We start from the raw sequence: 17,328 nt of genomic DNA, 5'->3' as shown, positions 1-17,328 counted from the left end.
TGATAAACGGCTTTATTTCTTTATCCCTTCACAAAAGGAGAAAATATATCCCTTGTGTCCCTTTGAGCCTAAACTATGTTTTCTTCTAATTTAATCCTAACCAAGGATCACCCTCCATACTGGGGGGTAAGGAGGAAATCTTCTCGCATGAGTGAAGACCATCAATCCAAATAAGATACCGCGACATATACCAAATACGAGGCACTCGAAGATCAAATCCTGTTGATGACACAAAGAGAAAAAAGAAAAGATATAGCAAAAAGAAAAAGGAGAAAAAATGAAAATGAAAAAATGAAAAAAATAGAAAAAAAAACAAATCAAATACTTCAAGATGGGCGGTCTAAAGATCTAGAATCAATTCGCCAAAAGATCAGAGAACACCTAAAGAAAAAGAGAATAAAAGACACATGAGCAGATTCAAGTCAAGTGAGACAAGATTGAAGACATCAAGACGAATTGATCCTTGGTTTGATAAACCTTAAACACTTGTTTTGGGCCTTTTATCCATTTCTTTCATAACCGTGAACCATGACCCACATTATGTGCCTTAAAAGTCCCTTCTAATCATACATGGATTTTTAAACAAAAGAGGATATCTTCATATTTCATCTCGCGCATCAGGATTAATCTTTTATTTACAAAAAAGGTTTTCTAAAATCTTTAATGCATGATAGAGAATAAAGGGGGTTCAAGACGTAAACTCTAAATAACATCTTAAAACCAAAGGAGGATTCGAGTTGAAAACCTGAAAAGGCAGCTCGAATATGAAGATGAAGCAACTATTGTCCCTTGATAATGCATCACACAACCCGAGTGTGATCATGAGAGCTGGGAGCCAGAGAACACTTCCAATAGAGGAGTATACAAGTTACCCCATCAGATCAGTGAACATCAAAGAAATAGAATACCAAACTTTGACTGAACATAACTACCTGAGACATTTTATCATTTCCTTACTTAACCATTTCTCAAAGATAGCAATAATCTTGACACCTGTCAAAAAGCTATAACTTATTGAAGGATTAAAAGCATATTAATTCTTTGATGTCCAATGAACTCTTGTTTTTGATTTATCTCAATTGTGAAACCTAGAAAGGGGCAATATTTTCTAAAAATCTTTGATTAAATATTTTTCAAAACTTCTCTAATTGACATTTTTAGAATTTGAAATGAAAGAAGAAGAAAAACTTTTTCAAACAAGACAATCTCTCTGGAGTGGATCTTGGTAGTTGACATGCAGCTCTCACACAAGCTCATGCTTATAATCAGTGTTGAAGCAAGAAACGATGAATGATGGGGCATCTTTGGAGATTCAACATCGAATGTTGGTGCATCTTTGGGGATTCAACATCCAAAGATGAACGATCAGATCTTCTGAAGACATTTCCTCAACATGTAGGAGTGGACAGTCTATAATCCTTTGAGATCGTCTCTCTTAAAAAAGACTTCATCTCTCTTGAGACTATTTTACTCGAAATAATATTTTTGTTTTACTCAAGATTGTTTTTCTTAAAACATATTTTATCTCACCTTTGAGATTGTTTCCCTCGAAACCAATTGTCTATAATCTTTGAGATCGTCTCTCTTAAAAAAGACTTCATCTCTTGAGACTATTTTACTCGAAATAATATATTTTGTTTTACTCAAGATTGTTTTCTTAAAACATATTTTATCTCACCTTTGAGATTGTTTCCTCGAAACCAATTTATCTCGCTCGAGACACTTTCTTTCAAAACAATTTTCGTCTTACATGGGATATTTTCCTTTTAGATGCAAATTTCGAGTTTGTTTCACTTGAATCAAAGTTGATCTCACATATGATAGTTTTCTTAAAGAACAATTTTTGTCTCATTTGAGACAATTTTCCTTAAAACAAAATTAATCTCACTTGAGATTGTTTTCTTTAAAACAAATTTGTCTCCCTTGAGATAGTTTCCCTTGAAACAAAGTTTTGTCTCCCTTGAGACAGTTTCTGAAACAAAGTTTTGTCTCTCTTGAGACAGTTTCCCTTGAAACACCAATTTGAATCTGTTTCCCTTGAAACAAATTTATCTCCCTTGAGATAGTTTCCCTTGAAACAAAAATCTTTGAATCTGTTCCCTTGAAACAAAAATCTTTGAATCTGTTTCCCTTGAAACAAACTTTGTCTCGCTTGAGACAGTTTTCCTTGAAACAAAATTTATCTCACTCGAGAGAGCTTCTATTAAAACAGGTTTCTTATTCATTTTCATCAAGTTTTGAATATCTGACAGGAATTCAAAGAGCCAACAAGGATTCATTTCACAACTTCAGCAAAGAATCAGTTCATCTCTGTCATAGATCGCAACAAATTCGAAGACCTTGAGGTCAATACCTTCAGGCACTACAAACACCAAATCACTGAAACATAATATTTGCAGGTTTAAAACTTCTCAGAGAGGGTAAACCAGTTATCATGAAAGGGTTCATAATGAAGAACTCATTCGATTAGAGAGAAGAAGTTCATAATGAGAATAATTTGTTCAATCTTGGTTCATCCATAGCAGAAAGAGGTGAATCACATTTCCAGTAGAGAATTCATAATGAATAAATTGTTCAACTTTTGCTCGATTCTATCACAGAAGGAGGTAGATCAACACCGACATATCGTTCGATTCCATCACAGAAGGAGGTGGATCAACTTTTATTCCGATCAAATCCAACGCATAAGGAGTTGGATCAGAATCAATTTTTGCTCGATTCTATCACAGAAGAAGGTTGATCAACACCGACATATCATTCAATCCATCACATAAGGAGGTAGATTAATATTTTATTTCGCTCAAATCCAACGCATAAGGAGTTGGATCAGCATCAACTTTTTGCTCGATTCTATCACAGAAGGAGGTAGATCAACATCGACTCTCGTTCGATTCCATCACGGAATGAAGTGGATCAACATTTTTATTTCACTCAAATCCAACGCATAAGGAGTTGGATCAACATCAACTTTTTGCTCGATTCTATCACAGAAAGAGGTAGATCAGCATCGACATCTCGTTCGATTCCATCACGGAAGGGGGTGGATCAACATTTTTTTCACTCAAATCCATTAGAATGAGTGGATCAGCGTCAACTTTTTGCGCGATTCTATCACAGAGTGATGTAGATCAGAATTGACATCTCGTTCGATTCCATCGTAGAATGAGGTGGATCGACATTTTATTCGCTCAAATCCATCGCATAAGGAGTTGGATCAGCATCAACTTTTTGCTAGATTCTATCACAGAATGAGGTAGATAAGCACCGACATTTCGTTCGATTCCATCATAGAATGAGGTGGATCGACATTTTTATTTCGCTCAAATCTATCGCATAAGGAGTTAGATCAACATCAACTTTTTGCTCAATTCTATCACAGAATGTGGTAGATCAGCACTGATATTATGTTCGATTCCATCACAGAAGGGGTTGGATCAATATTTTCATTTTTGCTAGATTTCAATACAGAATGAGATGAATTGAAATTCCCAATGAAGAGTTCGCAGCGTGACAATAAGAGACCAAGACGAAAAATGGTGCTTTTATCTTTGCTTCATTCCCATTTCATAATAATGAGCAAAGAGGGGCAGCTGTAAGCACCATTTTTAAGCAACCACAACTAATAGACCTCAAGCCCAACTACTCTAAACCCAAAATAAAACCCTAAAACCAAAGCAGACCTGAACTGGGTCCAAACCAAACCCGACCCGAGATCAACTAAGCCCGACCTAGAATTTTAATCCATCATTCATCTACCCAACCAAATCCCACCATTTCCCCTCCCAATCAGAGACCACCTTTCTCTACCCCGATACCCAAAGAAGGCCACCATTCAACTACACTCCATTACCTACAGCAGAAACAAGAAGAAAAACAAGTTGGAATCATTTTCATCTTTGTAAAAAAATGGGTATCTAACCCAAGCAATGAAACTGTAACAGGGGGTTGGGGGAGATCGAAAAATCCTCTCAAAAAAATATTGTAACTTTTGATTCTGAAGGAATAAAAATCACCTTTAAGGTTTTTTTCTCTGTTTTTTACATTCGAACAACATATTTTATTTTTTTTTCTTTCGTGAGTTTTTTTTACTTTAAATATCAGTGGGTTTTTTTAAAGCAAGGGTGGCTTTAGTTTCCCCTAGACACTAAAATTATATTGATTTAAAAAAATCAAAATAAGCTTTTATTTCAAATCTAAATCCCAACTAACCAGCAGCAATAATATAAAAAAATAAAAAGGGTCGAATCTTACCTTGTATCATCGGAGGAGTCACCGGAGCCTGGAAAGCCGAATGGTCTTGGCCGCTTTTACGGTGATTGAGGTTATTTCGTGCAAAATCGAGTCTATATCCGCGACGAGGAGTACGAGATGAGCCTCCCCGTAAATTTTGGTGGCCAACGGCCACCGGAGGTGGCGACCTACGGTGACTGGTACAACGATCGATGATAGAAAGGGCAACCGAGGATTGTTGGATCCTAGAGAGAGGGGAGAGGTTCTCCCTCTTCTTTAAAAAAACGAATAAATGAAATCTTTAAAAAAAGGAAAAAGAGAAAGTTGTATATATAAAGTGGGTTAGGGGGAAATTTTACTTTAGTCCCCCTAACTCACGTGTTTTTACAAAGAAGTCACTGTCAGGGACCTATTTTGTGATTTTACCTTTTTTGTCCATGCTTTATAATTTTTGGTATAATTTTATTTTAGTCCCCTATTTTTAGCGTGATTTACACTTTGGTCATGTGTAGTGATCTTTTAATTTTTTAAATTTTTGTGGATTGATTTTGTAATTTTTCCTTTTTATTTTAACATATTAATTTGTATGCTTAAATAAAATGAATAATTTCTTTTAGGTCCCTTTGTTTTACACATGTTTTATATTTTAGTCCATAATTTCAACACTTTCTTTTTTTTGTATTTGCTGTTTTTAATTTCTTACCTTTTAATTTTAATCTATATTTTTGTTTACTTATTTATATATAATTATGATCATTTTTTATTAATTTAGTCAAAGTTACTATTTTATTCCTATATTCAGATTTTGTATATTTAAGTTGTACATTTATTTTAGTTTCCTGTATTTACATGTAATTACAAAATAAGCTTACTTTCCATCCATTTTAGAATCATGTTAGCATTTGTATTTATTTCCTTTAATATTAGCCCAATAAAATTTATTCTTCATATTTAATTTTGCATTTACTTCAGGGTAATAGGTAAACATTACTTGCATGAATATATATGTTTTATTGTAAAAATATGTTTGAATTAATTGTGTGGAATTAACAATTATTCTCCTATGTTTACGTGTATATGTTTGTATATATTTTAACTTTCTATTATTTTATTATCATTAAATGTTGTGATATGTTTTTACTCTATTTACATTATATTTTATATTTATTAAATACATTTTATACTACTTATATTATATTATGTACACAATACATTTTTATTTATGAATATATCGAACACATTTTATTAGTTTATAATAATATCATACATTGAGAGTATATGATAATATAATTACTTATTCTTAACCTTTAGCTTAATATTAATTTTAATTTAGTCTCTATTGCATGTTTAGTTTATTGTCTTTTAGTTTAGTAATTTTATATATATGCAATTAGGTCCTCATATTTTATTTTATGTTGTTTTACTATTTTATTTTTTATTTGTTGTTTTTATTATTTTAATTATGTTTATTAATTGTTTTAATGCTTCATAGTTTTATTTCTTAGATTTAGAATTCGAATCAAACTTATAAATTAGGACGACACTTTAGTTTAATTAGGGAGCAATTCGAGTCAAGTTTTTGCATTATACGTTTGATTACTTGAATTGAATTTTTGGATTCTAAAATTAATTAATAATTAATATTTTCTAAAAATTTTGGTGTAATAATTTAGATTAATTAGGTTTTTAATTAGCCTCCTAACTTTAGAAGTTATCGTTTTAGGTCCGTAGACTTTTAAATCATTTCAAACTCGTTACTTTAGACCTAGCCCCTTTTAGTCCCCGAACTTCGATTAGACTTTTAATATTGACATAATTAAATAGGTTAAATAGAGCCTCCATTTTAGCTTAGATTTCAAACTAGCCTTTTAATTTAATGGATAATTCGAGTCGGCCCTCGCGTAAACACTCGAGGGACCATCTCGGTTATTTGATTCAATAATTATTTAAAATCAAATAGGATTAATACTAGAGCCTACATTTTTAGATTTGAGCCCGTAGGTTCCTTAATTCTCATAATTTGGCACCTTAAGTTAGAAAAAGCCTTAATTTACTATAGATTAATTAGGATTGAATAAAATTTTGTTTGATTGCATTTTATTTTAAATTTAAGGCATTGTTCAGTTATTTAAGGAATTAATAGTATATCTCCCGCGATCATGCTCAGGGGGTGACTACTGGTGATTTCCTAAATAAGTCGACATCCTTTTCAAAATCGCATCATATTTTCTAAAAATGAGGCAATGTTCGATTATTAGGCATAATAGCTTATCTCTCGCATTTACGCTCTGGGGCGAATACTATCGGTCTCAATAAATGAATACCCTTTTCAAACTCTGCATTCCTAATCATTTTTAAATTAAATAAAGATCAAACTCAAAATTTCCGATTTTAAATATAGGGTAATCAACTAGGTACAAATTTTTGGGCGCTTGTGGGGGTGCTAATCCTTCCCCACACGTAACCGACTCTCGAACCTAATTTCTGGATTTTTACAGACCCCAAAACTCATTATTTTGATAAATATAAAAAAAATTATTAAAATCACCCAATTTTTTACGGTGTTCTAATCTCAGCTTAAATGATTGGTGGCGACTCCTCACATTTTGAAAATATTTTCAAAGAGAAAACCCCCGAGTCGGTATTGCTTTTCCCCGCCCGAGCGAAAAACGGTGTTGACACAGAAGTTTCGTGTTTCCCTCGCTTAAACTATTTATGAACTATGACTACATGATATGTGTTCTCTGGTTACCTATTTTCACTAGAAAATATAATCGTTCCTAATTTATAGATCATAGAATCTACTGTTTACTGTATGAAATGATTATCGGGATATTGTCTAGGTTGGATTATAGAGTATGTAGGTTCAGCTCAGATCAAACTGGTAATTCCTCATGCAGGTTCAGCACCGATCAAGCTGGTAATTCCTTATGGACCTAAGGCGACCCTTGGGTTGGCTCGTGGGACCAATGGGCCTAGTGGTAAAACCTTTTGAACCCTAAGGTACTCCCTTAGGATGGCTCATCTGTTGTGTGCATTGGGTAAATCCTTATGGGCCTAAGGGCACACCCCTCAGGTGGGCACCTACATTTCGGCCAGGGTATGACCTTATGGACCCAAGGTGCTCCCTTAGGTTGGCACCTACGCCCAATGGGCCTAGAGTAAGTCCTTATGGATGCAGATGTTGGAGGGTATTACCTTGGTTTTAAAATATATTTTAAACTACTAATGTTTTTAAAGGATCTATACACATTTATCTGTTTTGTTGGAACACACTAGACTCCCCAATTCAATCTTTTGAATCTGTCTCTAAAGACTTCCTTCAAACATTAAATTTATGTTTGTAACTGAAGATTTCGCTAATGAAATCTGAATTCACAGCTAGAATCTGACGATGATTGTCTTGCTAATGAAAGTTATACTTTACCATATACCTGATGACCAATTGCATTCATCTGGTAGTTCTGTATTACTGAGCTTCCTAAAGCTCACTCTTTACTCACCATTTCAGGTTAAAAGAATCGATCCATTCCAGCTATCAACTTCAGTATTGGGAGTTCCTTCGGCTTTGCTTGCAGAGTACGGTACAATGTGTAATTAGGGGCATGTAGGTCACATTTGATTTTTTTTTATATACTGAGTCTGAAACTTGTATGATTTTAATTATGTTTGTAATATATGAATGATTTTCTGAACTTGTATTTTATCTATAAATTTGTTTTATAATTTTACACGTTTTAACAAAAATTTTAATTTTTGCTAGATTTTTTTACTGTGAGTCACTTCGGTGGTCCTAATGTGACACCTCGGATCGGATCTGGTCACCCTCATCAGTCTGAGGGTGTTACAGTGACACACCATACACTTAAAATGATAACATCGAAAACATTAGACACCTACATTGATTAAAAAAATTAAACACTTAAACGAAAAAGAGTCATGGTTTAAATATTTTATTTGTAATCAAGTCTATATAATAATAGTTTGATTAAATTTTAGTATCATTTTTCCAAATAATGATTTGTAAAACGTATGATAATAAAGTTCAACTTGTAAAATATTTCGTTGCAACATTGCAAAATAAAAAATAGAAGCCAACTACCTATATATATCCCACACCAGCTTAAAAAATGTTGGTTTTAATAAATTTTTTTAAATATTAGTCCTTAACTTAAGGGACATTTGATTCACAAAAATATTATTACCAGAAAAAATAATATTTTTCGAGAAAAAAAACTTAACTTACGTTTAGTTTGAGAGCAGATCCCTCAAGCGCAAAGAAATATTATCTACGAAAACAATTTTTGAGTGTTGTTCTGAGAATGCCATTCTTTTTCATTTCTTAGTTATTAAAAAAGTTAGTCCCTTTAGGACAAGAATACCCTTAAAATAATAGAGTTATTTCAAAATAATTCTTCCCTTTGTATATAATTATATGAGTATAAATCTATTTATTTTATTTTTATTTTATTAAGATTCCAAATAATAGGAAAATATATTAATTAATTTTATGTATTTTCAAAGAAATGAAACTAGAAATAATTGTAAAAAATATATAAAATTATTTTTATGGAAAATTTACAAAATAATATTGTAGGCACTCATTTTTGTCCAACCCTTTTTTATTTTATATATATGTATAGTATATATTATATGATATATTATTATTATATTAATATATATATATAGTATATATTATTTATATAGTGTATATATTTAGTATATTTTATATATATTATTTATTATATAGTATATTTAGTATATATTATACTATATATATATTCTATAGTATAGTATATATATTGTATATGTTATATTTATTATTATATTTATATATTATAATATAAATATATATTTACTATATTTATATTTATATATTATTTAGTGTATATATATATTATATTATATTAATGTTATTTATTTTACCTTATATTTATATTTATATTTATTAATTTATTTATTTTATTTCAGGTCCAAAGAATCAAAGTCTAGTCCAGCAAGGAGCTCAATCGGGTAGCCTGACCTAGCAAACCCGGTTAGGGGGCCTGACGTAACCCAAATCATTAGGGTTTCGTGTTTAACCAGGGGCGTCGCAAGAGAGGAAGCAGGCAGCGCGGTCGAGATTTTCGGTCGAGCTCCCAGACTGAACCATCCCGAGATTTTCGGCAAACAACCTCAACGGGAATATGAACAAAACAAACAAGTCACAACCCCAGAATGATCGGAGATGACCCTGAGATTTTCGGGACCCCAACGGTTGGATCTAAGGCTATAAAAGCCTACGACTAAGTGTCGAAAAAGGCATCAAAAACTCAGCAAACATCGGAGAACACAACAACCACATCCAGCAAAGAAAAAAGCAAGAAAAGTCACAGTATCCACATCACGCAAGTGACGAAACAAGCAACATACCCAAAAAAAACCAACAATCACATCCAAACAAGAACAAAATAACCAAAAAGTGTTAGAAAACAAGGATTGGAGCGTAAAAAGGCCCTGTTGGAAGAGAAAGGTCACCGGAACTCAAAGATTCATCGAACTAAAGGTAAAAAATCGTAACTTTGGGGGTAGATTTGCACTTTTTGGACTGTTTTTAGGGGTTTTGGCTCTCGATTTTGGTTTCGGGATTACGAGGGTAGGCTTTCGGGTAGGTTTTAGAGTGACCCGGTGGCCGACGAGTCGGAGCAGCGGCGGTGTCCCACCGAAGAGTGACCGGTGCTAGGCCGGTTAAAGGGAGAGCGGAGAGTGTTTTGAGAGGTTTTTTTTAATGAAAGGTTTAAAAATATATTTTTTAGGTTTTGGGGTATATGTAACTAGGGGACTAAAGTGAAAATATCAAATAGTTTAATTATTTCTACGGTCCCTAAACTTTTGATGTATAATTCATTTTGGTCACCTATTGTAAATTGGCCTTTGAATTTTGAATTATTTCAATTTAATCCTCGATTATATTTTTATATTTATGCAATTTAACCCCTAACCTTTTTTATTATTTCTTGCACCTTTCAAATAATATCAATTTGGTCTTTAATTTTAAATTTTTTGTGATTTAACCCTTTTAATTTGAATTTCTTTTATTTCTTTTTATTTATTTAATTTTAATTTAATTTATTTTATTTTTTTATTATAACCCTAATATTATTTTTTTTGCATTTTTTCTTTTATCTTTATTAATTAACTTCATTTTTAACCCCCATTTTAGGATATTTTTTAATCGATCAAATGTAAGTAATTCAGATTGAATTTCAAATTTTAGTTTAAGTTTTAATTTTAGCAATTAAGACAATCGGAAAATTAAATTGGTACCGAAAGGACAATACAAGGGTGTTAATCCTTCATTGATTGTAATCGACTCCCGAATCCGATATATTTCTAGTAAAACATATATCAGGTAAGACGATAAAGTAAAGTATCTGATCAACCTAATTTTAAATGATCAGTTGCGGCTCTAACACATTTATTTAAGTCGAAGCTCGATTTCAGGCCCACCCGAAGGACGGTTACGACAAATATATAAATTAAATTAATAAAAAAAATATATTTTTTATGAATTTTCATGTAAATATTTTCATTTTAACTTTACGAATTCAACTTGTTAATAAAAAAATTATATCTCACGGACAATTTGATATATCATACAATATTCTTATCTTATATTCCTTCAACCAAACATTGTAATGTTACATTCGTGTCTAACAAGCCATACAAGATAATCTTACATTCCGTTAACCAAATGATCCCTTAAGGAATTGTTAATATAGTGTATAAATATGTTCGACGTTTTCAAATTTATTCAAAACACAAGGCACATGATTGGGAAAAAACTATTAGATGAAACAAATATTACTTGCGAAAAAGGAATGGTAAACAATTGTACACCTAGTATAACTAAATCATATATATATGGATTAGGATTCATTTATATAGTGTAAATTTTTTTAGTTTTATACAGATTTAGGATCGTTGAAAGAGTGAAAATAGACGACTGAGATTAACTTCTTCCAGTAAACATCTTCTCACTTCCTACTGCTAATCTCAATCATCTATTTCCATTCATCCAACGATCTTAAATTTGTGTAAAACTAAAAAGTTTTACATTATATATGTCACTCCTTACGTTATTGTTTGATCAATAAATGGTTTTCCAAAAGATAATATATACTATGACCGAATAACCAAATACCTATCATATAATAATTATTTCTTCCAATTTCAGAAATTCAAAGGTTCAAATGCGAGTAGCATGCTTGAAAGAAAAAAGTAAACGAATTCACAAATTTTAGTCAAGAATATTATGTTCACAACCGATGTTCAATGTACCTATAGCTGAGTCAATTATCGAAACGTGACATCATTAGTGTATAATTTAAAAGGTTGCAGCACCTTGCTTCAAAACAAAGGTACCCAAGTCCACAATGAACCACAGTCATGGTATACAAAAGATGACACAAGAACCGTACCTATCTTCTTCATGTGCGTGTGCTGGAAACAAGGCTTTGTAGTGTTGAACCAAGGGCGTTACAGCACAACTTCCATATATTGGGCACGATCACATCTTGAACCAAATGCAGACTTCACCAACCTTCTTGGGTTTCCTCTTGCTTGACAACAGAACGGCCTTCTTTTGAGTTCAAAGTTAAAGGTCTGCCATTGTCTCTTAGTTGACGTTATGACAACATTCTGTTCACCATGTAAAAGGGAGCAAAGGAGTCAAAGTGCTAAGTTACTGTGATGTTGAAAGGCCAACATTATTCAGGTATAAAGAAAAAATCTTACAATTTAGCTATTGTTCAGATGTGTCGACATGATTGTGCTCTGAGGATGCAGATGCCTCTTCCTTAGGTAAGTGGGATTCTGTATTTTCTTGATCGGATATTCCATTTGGACCATCATCCTCCCTGTCGGTATCCTTTTGTGACCCGATATTTTGCAGTATTTCTCTATTATCTTGATATTTCTCAACTGTTTCAACATGTTGCTGACGTTGAGCTTGCAACTTAGACAAAGGAAAAGCTGCAGAAGCACCATCCGATCCTTTTAAAAGACAAACATACTTGAACACTAGTTGTTTGTAGTTATTTAGCAGGTCCTCAACATCATTTATAGTCAAATCACCGGCATTAGCAAACATGTAAGGGTACTCTCGAAACACTTTGCTCGTCTGATCCTCCTTCAGAAGTATAGTTGCCCCTCTATTCTCCAAATCTGAGATTGATGGAATTTTAGTGATTGAAGACAGATCTTCTTTACTTGACCATTTTCCTTCGGAAGATTTAGACCTAATAGCGTGGTCCTCCTTAAGAGTGTGATGTCTGGATTCAGTTGGTTCTCTCTGATTTTGTCCAGCAATTTGGTTGATTTGACTGGACAAACCATCCAAATCTGTTGAAAGGCCAGAAAGAAGAGCTCGAGCAAACTCCATGTTTTTCTCAAACTCAGTTTCCTCCATCGAAAGGGCTTTTGCATCAATATTTGAAATGAAAGCCTCAGCAGAGAGCATGTTCGTGAAAAAATAGGCTGCTTCAGAAACTAATCGAGATTGACATCTATAACGCTGTATATACAATAAATTTGAGTGAAGTTGTGGAGGATTTGCCTACATAAAAATTTCCATTAGAGAAAAAGAAAACCATTATTACCATTTTTTCGTGAAGGGATGATCAACTAAACAAATTATTTATACATTACTGATCTTACCTTTATGGTAACATAAATCAACACAGGAAGAAAATCATCAGCTCCAGGAGGATTCGCATTTGAAGCAATTGAAGAATTAAGCAATAAATTATTGATAACCTTGCAACAATTGAGGACACACACAAGCTTGTCTCTTGGAGCTTTGTACATATTGATTTTTTGTAGCTCTTTCTGTGCAAGCTGGCAACATAAAGTACAGAATCAGGGAAGAGACTGATAGGTAGAATAGCTATCATAGTGGGGAATCCAAACTTCCAAGCATATAAACGTACAAGCTTCATTGAATAAAATATTTTTCAGAAATAAATTAGAACCATAATCGAACTGCACTCAAGTGTTGGGACATATCTTGCTCATGATTAATAAATGTTATTCAACCAGCAAAAAAGTAAGAGGCAGTTGATATAGAATGATATATTGCTCAATAGTAATTATTCATAAAACAAGACACATTGTTCAATGGTTATTAGATCTCGAGTTAAATGGAAGACAAAAAGTCGGACACATATAAGAGTATCAAATTAAAAAGCAGCAATTTTAACAGGTAGATTGGACATTATTATGATGACAAACATGTTTTAGATGGACTTTCCTTATATTGGAAAGTCTTTGTAAATAATTTGCAATAATGAACTGGTTACTATTGTTCATTTAACGAAAATAGAAACCTACATCAACATCACTATCAGCCTATTTTGCTGATAATTAGCAAACCTATCTAGAGTTAGGGAAAAAACTTATGGACCATATTCCCAAGTATTTTGCAACCAAAACTACCAAAAACGAGATGCTCTTTTGTGGAAAATGTTTCTAAGGACAACATCCTTTAAAAGCAGCCAAAACTTCAGCTTCCAATTCGTGCATTACTTCAATAGAGTATTTAATTCTATTTGCAACAGAAATATTAGCTACAAGTTCGAACAACTGCTGGAGCTATGAGCACAGTATCAAAGTGAATTCAACGATCATTTTTAAGACAATATCAACAGTCAGATGTAGAATTCATAGAAAAATGAAAATAGTGAGGCATGAAACTCCCATAAAAGGGGAATATTCTCCATAGTATGAAACAAAATGAAAAGGAATAAAATAAAATTAGAGGCATCAAACAAGGGGGAAAACAGATACGTGTGTGTGTGTGTGTATGGTTACATAGAATGCAACTTCAAGTATCCACTTATGCATCAACGTTCATTGTTTTGCTTCGGTATAATATCTAAATTTAGATAGGCATACACTCAATAGGGGAAAAAACAGATAAACTGCCATCTAAAAATGGATTGGTGTTGCATTGTCTTGTCATGTTACCAAGGCATACTGCACAAGGCCTTGTAGAACTAGAAAAGCACATCAGGACTCATGAGTGCACATTCTTCGTTAGGTCATCCCATGGGAGGAAACATTAAAATGAGTTCATATAAAATTTAGACTCCAATGCTAAAATGGGTTAAGGCACCAAAGAATCTACCACATAATACAACTTTGATACAAGTTCTCTTTTAGGCTTAACCAGGGATGCCGTAAGGAAAATAGATTCTCTATAAGGCAATTTTCTTACCAATGTCCTACCTTCATAAGATTTTTGCTCTTCTATGGTCAATCTTTCTGGCCCCCTTAGACAAATTAAAGAAGTCATAATACCTATTAGCATTCCATCCTTGGAAGAATCTAATAAAAATGTTAGCCATTTTTGTTTGTTTCACCATGATCGATTTTGAGAATCCTAGCAGCTTCATATTAAGTAGCTGTTAACACCTGATTTGTAGATAAAGTCGTTGATTCTTATCTTCAAGGAAGCAAACACCTTGTAAATGTTTTGTTACTTCCAACCAATGCCATATCATTACATTATTTGCACAGAAGATATATAAAGCATACTCTGGCACAGGTTAAAAAGGGTTCACACTCCTCAGTACAACAGATTGCCAAACATAACAAAAATAGAAATAGTTCAAAGAGACATGTATGCCGAAGGTAAGTTTACTCCATAATGCAAACAATACGTGTGTTAGTGTGCATGTATTGAGACATAAATTCCACCATTTACCAGCCATGATGTCTCGTTCTGAAAGGTTGGCTTAATATCCAAATTCTCAGGCCGAACAAATTGCTGAACTAGAGCCATCTTCTCAGAAAGTTGTTCATCCTTCTTTACATCATCTGGGAGTGAAGCAAAAACACGAGTAAATAACTTTGTCATAACATACTTCTCCAATCCCTGTATTTGAAAAAAAAAAGTGAATCCATCAATGCCAGATAAAGCTTTTCCTTTAAAAAAAATCACCCAAATATAAGGAAGGTAAGTAATTTAATGCATTGAACATATGCAAGTAAAATAGGTATAAGGCGACTTACTTCACCAGCACTGTCCAGCTCCTCCTCAGAGCATCCTGCCCAAAGTGGATGAACTCGAAAAGCAGCTTCCATATTGGCAAAGAATGCCTGTACGGCCGCACTATCCCTTTCGGGATCAGGAGGATTGTTCGAGAACGAAACTATGAAACTGTAATATGACGATACGAACGAAACGCAAAAGTTAAAACCTAGAAATGATATCCTAAAAGAAACAAAGCAACCCAATCCTTCTTAGATTAAGTTGATTTGGAAAGTAACTAAGAAAAACACCATCCACATCGGGAATTTTACTTAAATTTGAAGAAAGCGACTAATAATTTAAATCATCGACCAAATATATAATCATTAATCACTTCCGGTATGTAGCAAATCACGTACAATCTCGAGTCTCTATATACATTTAAAGATGAGCAATTAAAAACAAACGAAGGGAAAAAAAAAAGAGATTGAGAGACCTTTTGATAGATTTGACGAAATCAGCGGCGGTGGGCTGGCGCATACGCTCTAGAAAATCTTGCAATCCTAGGAAAACATCGGAGTTCTCCATTTTTGGTAACCTCCGTCTTATTGTTTGACAGTCTCCTAGCACACGTTGATTAGAGACGAGAACGAGAGCGATTTTGCTTAGGGGAGAAGTGTTCTAGAATAAGAGGAGTGCCTGATTCAAGGTAGAGAGAGACAGTTGCAGACAACAACCAAAAACAAAAAAGCTAAGTTAAACTACATGTTTAGTACCCAACTATAACTTTTGTTCCGATTTAGTTGTCTAACTTTTCTTTTTTAAAATCACATCTAATATTATGTATTTATTTCATTTTGGTCACTTACCGTTAAAAAATTAACATTACTGCTAACGTGACATTTTTTATTTTTCTTCAATGATGATATGATATTATCTTATATTGACACGTCGACATCACCGTTGATTTTTTGATTACAAGTGACCAAAATGAAACCAAAATTAAATGTTAGGTATGATTTTGAAAAAAAAATAGTTGAGTGACCAAAACATAAAAAAGTGATAGTTGAGGTACTAAACATGTAGTTTACCTAAAAATTTAGGGTAAACTACACGTTTAGTGCATAAACTATTAGTTTTGGTTCGTTTTAGTACATAAACTTTCATTTGTATTTAAAACTATATATAACGTTTAGTTTTTGTTTTATTTTATTACCTCATAACTTTGGTGGACGGATGACCAATCTAAACGGTGGATCACAAGCATAGTCCAGTTTCAAGCCATTGGACGGTGGGTCATAGAAATCAAAGGATAAAGAAATCGAAGAGTCCTTCATTGATTTGGGGAGATTGAGGCATTTTTCGATGAAACGAAGGCTAAAATTGTGTTTAGGGGGTCAAAAAGGTGCAGGTTAGAAAGTTTAGGCTTCATCAACCGACATATGCGACAGTCAGCGATTGTAAACGCTGCGACTAACAAGCTCGTCCATTAAGTTTTTAACAATGGGATACTAAAATGAAATAAAAACTAAAAGTTAGGTATGATTTAAAAAAATGAAAGTTTACATACTAAAACAAATCACAACGATAGTTTAAGTACTAAATGCATAGTTTATCCAAAAATTTATAATTAAATATAATTAAGTCCATGTCCTTTCAATTATTAGTAAGTTCATATTTTGATCATTTTATGATAAGTACATATATAGTGCTCATATAATTGATTTATTACCTTGTGTCATTTCATCGTCAATAAGCATACATAATAGTCTATTTATAATAGAGATATCATCACAAAGTCGTTATATTATGAGTAATTTTACATTTGTGTTATCGTATTTTAAAAAGTTATAATCGGATCATTTTATATTTTTAGTAAAAGCTAGAATTTAGTTATCAATTATAAATAACATCCTTTAGTAGATCATCACTAATGCAATCATGATTATAACACTTAATACTCGACCGATGCGACCTAAATATCATATGTAGTATTATTCATTGAAGTGACCTGAAACAAATATACCTATAAAAATGTGTATTTAATACATTTATTTCAATTATCCAACGTTCATACATCAATGGAA

At 32.7% G+C, this 17,328-nt stretch overlaps 1 protein-coding gene across 1 annotated transcript; it reads right to left on the bottom strand.

The window, feature by feature from the left end:
* Positions 1–11,520: 11,520 nt before the first annotated feature.
* LOC120212189 (vacuolar protein sorting-associated protein 9A-like) lies at positions 11,521–15,934 on the bottom strand. Its single transcript, XM_039210593.1, has 6 exons — positions 15,738–15,934; positions 15,283–15,430; positions 14,975–15,145; positions 12,928–13,107; positions 12,007–12,826; positions 11,521–11,910 (listed from the first exon to the last, which is right to left on the bottom strand). The coding sequence occupies exons 1-5, from the start codon at positions 15,827–15,829 to the stop codon at positions 12,014–12,016; spliced, it is 1,404 nt and encodes a 467-aa protein (XP_039066524.1). The 5' UTR covers positions 15,830–15,934; the 3' UTR covers positions 11,521–11,910; positions 12,007–12,013.
* Positions 15,935–17,328: the final 1,394 nt, after the last annotated feature.

The sequence above is a fragment of the Hibiscus syriacus genome, unplaced genomic scaffold (assembly GCF_006381635.1).
Source record: "Hibiscus syriacus cultivar Baekdansim isolate YM2019G1 unplaced genomic scaffold, ASM638163v2 tig00110004_pilon, whole genome shotgun sequence".
NCBI lineage: Eukaryota > Viridiplantae > Streptophyta > Magnoliopsida > Malvales > Malvaceae > Hibiscus > Hibiscus syriacus.
Note: the sequence above shows the minus strand (reverse complement) of the source record. Positions and strands in the feature narration are given on the sequence as shown.

Excerpts from the sequence above, each read along its gene's own strand:
- LOC120212189 (XM_039210593.1), bottom strand. The coding sequence starts at position 15,829 with ATGGAGAACTCCGATGTTTTCCTAGGATTGCAAGATTTTCTAGAGCGT. Across the intron at positions 15,431-15,737 it reads TTCGTCAAATCTATCAAAAG|TTTCATAGTTTCGTTCTCGA; the intron begins GTCTCTCAATCT and ends GTCATATTACAG. Across the intron at positions 12,827-12,927 it reads TGATTTATGTTACCATAAAG|GCAAATCCTCCACAACTTCA; the intron begins GTAAGATCAGTA and ends ATTTTTATGTAG.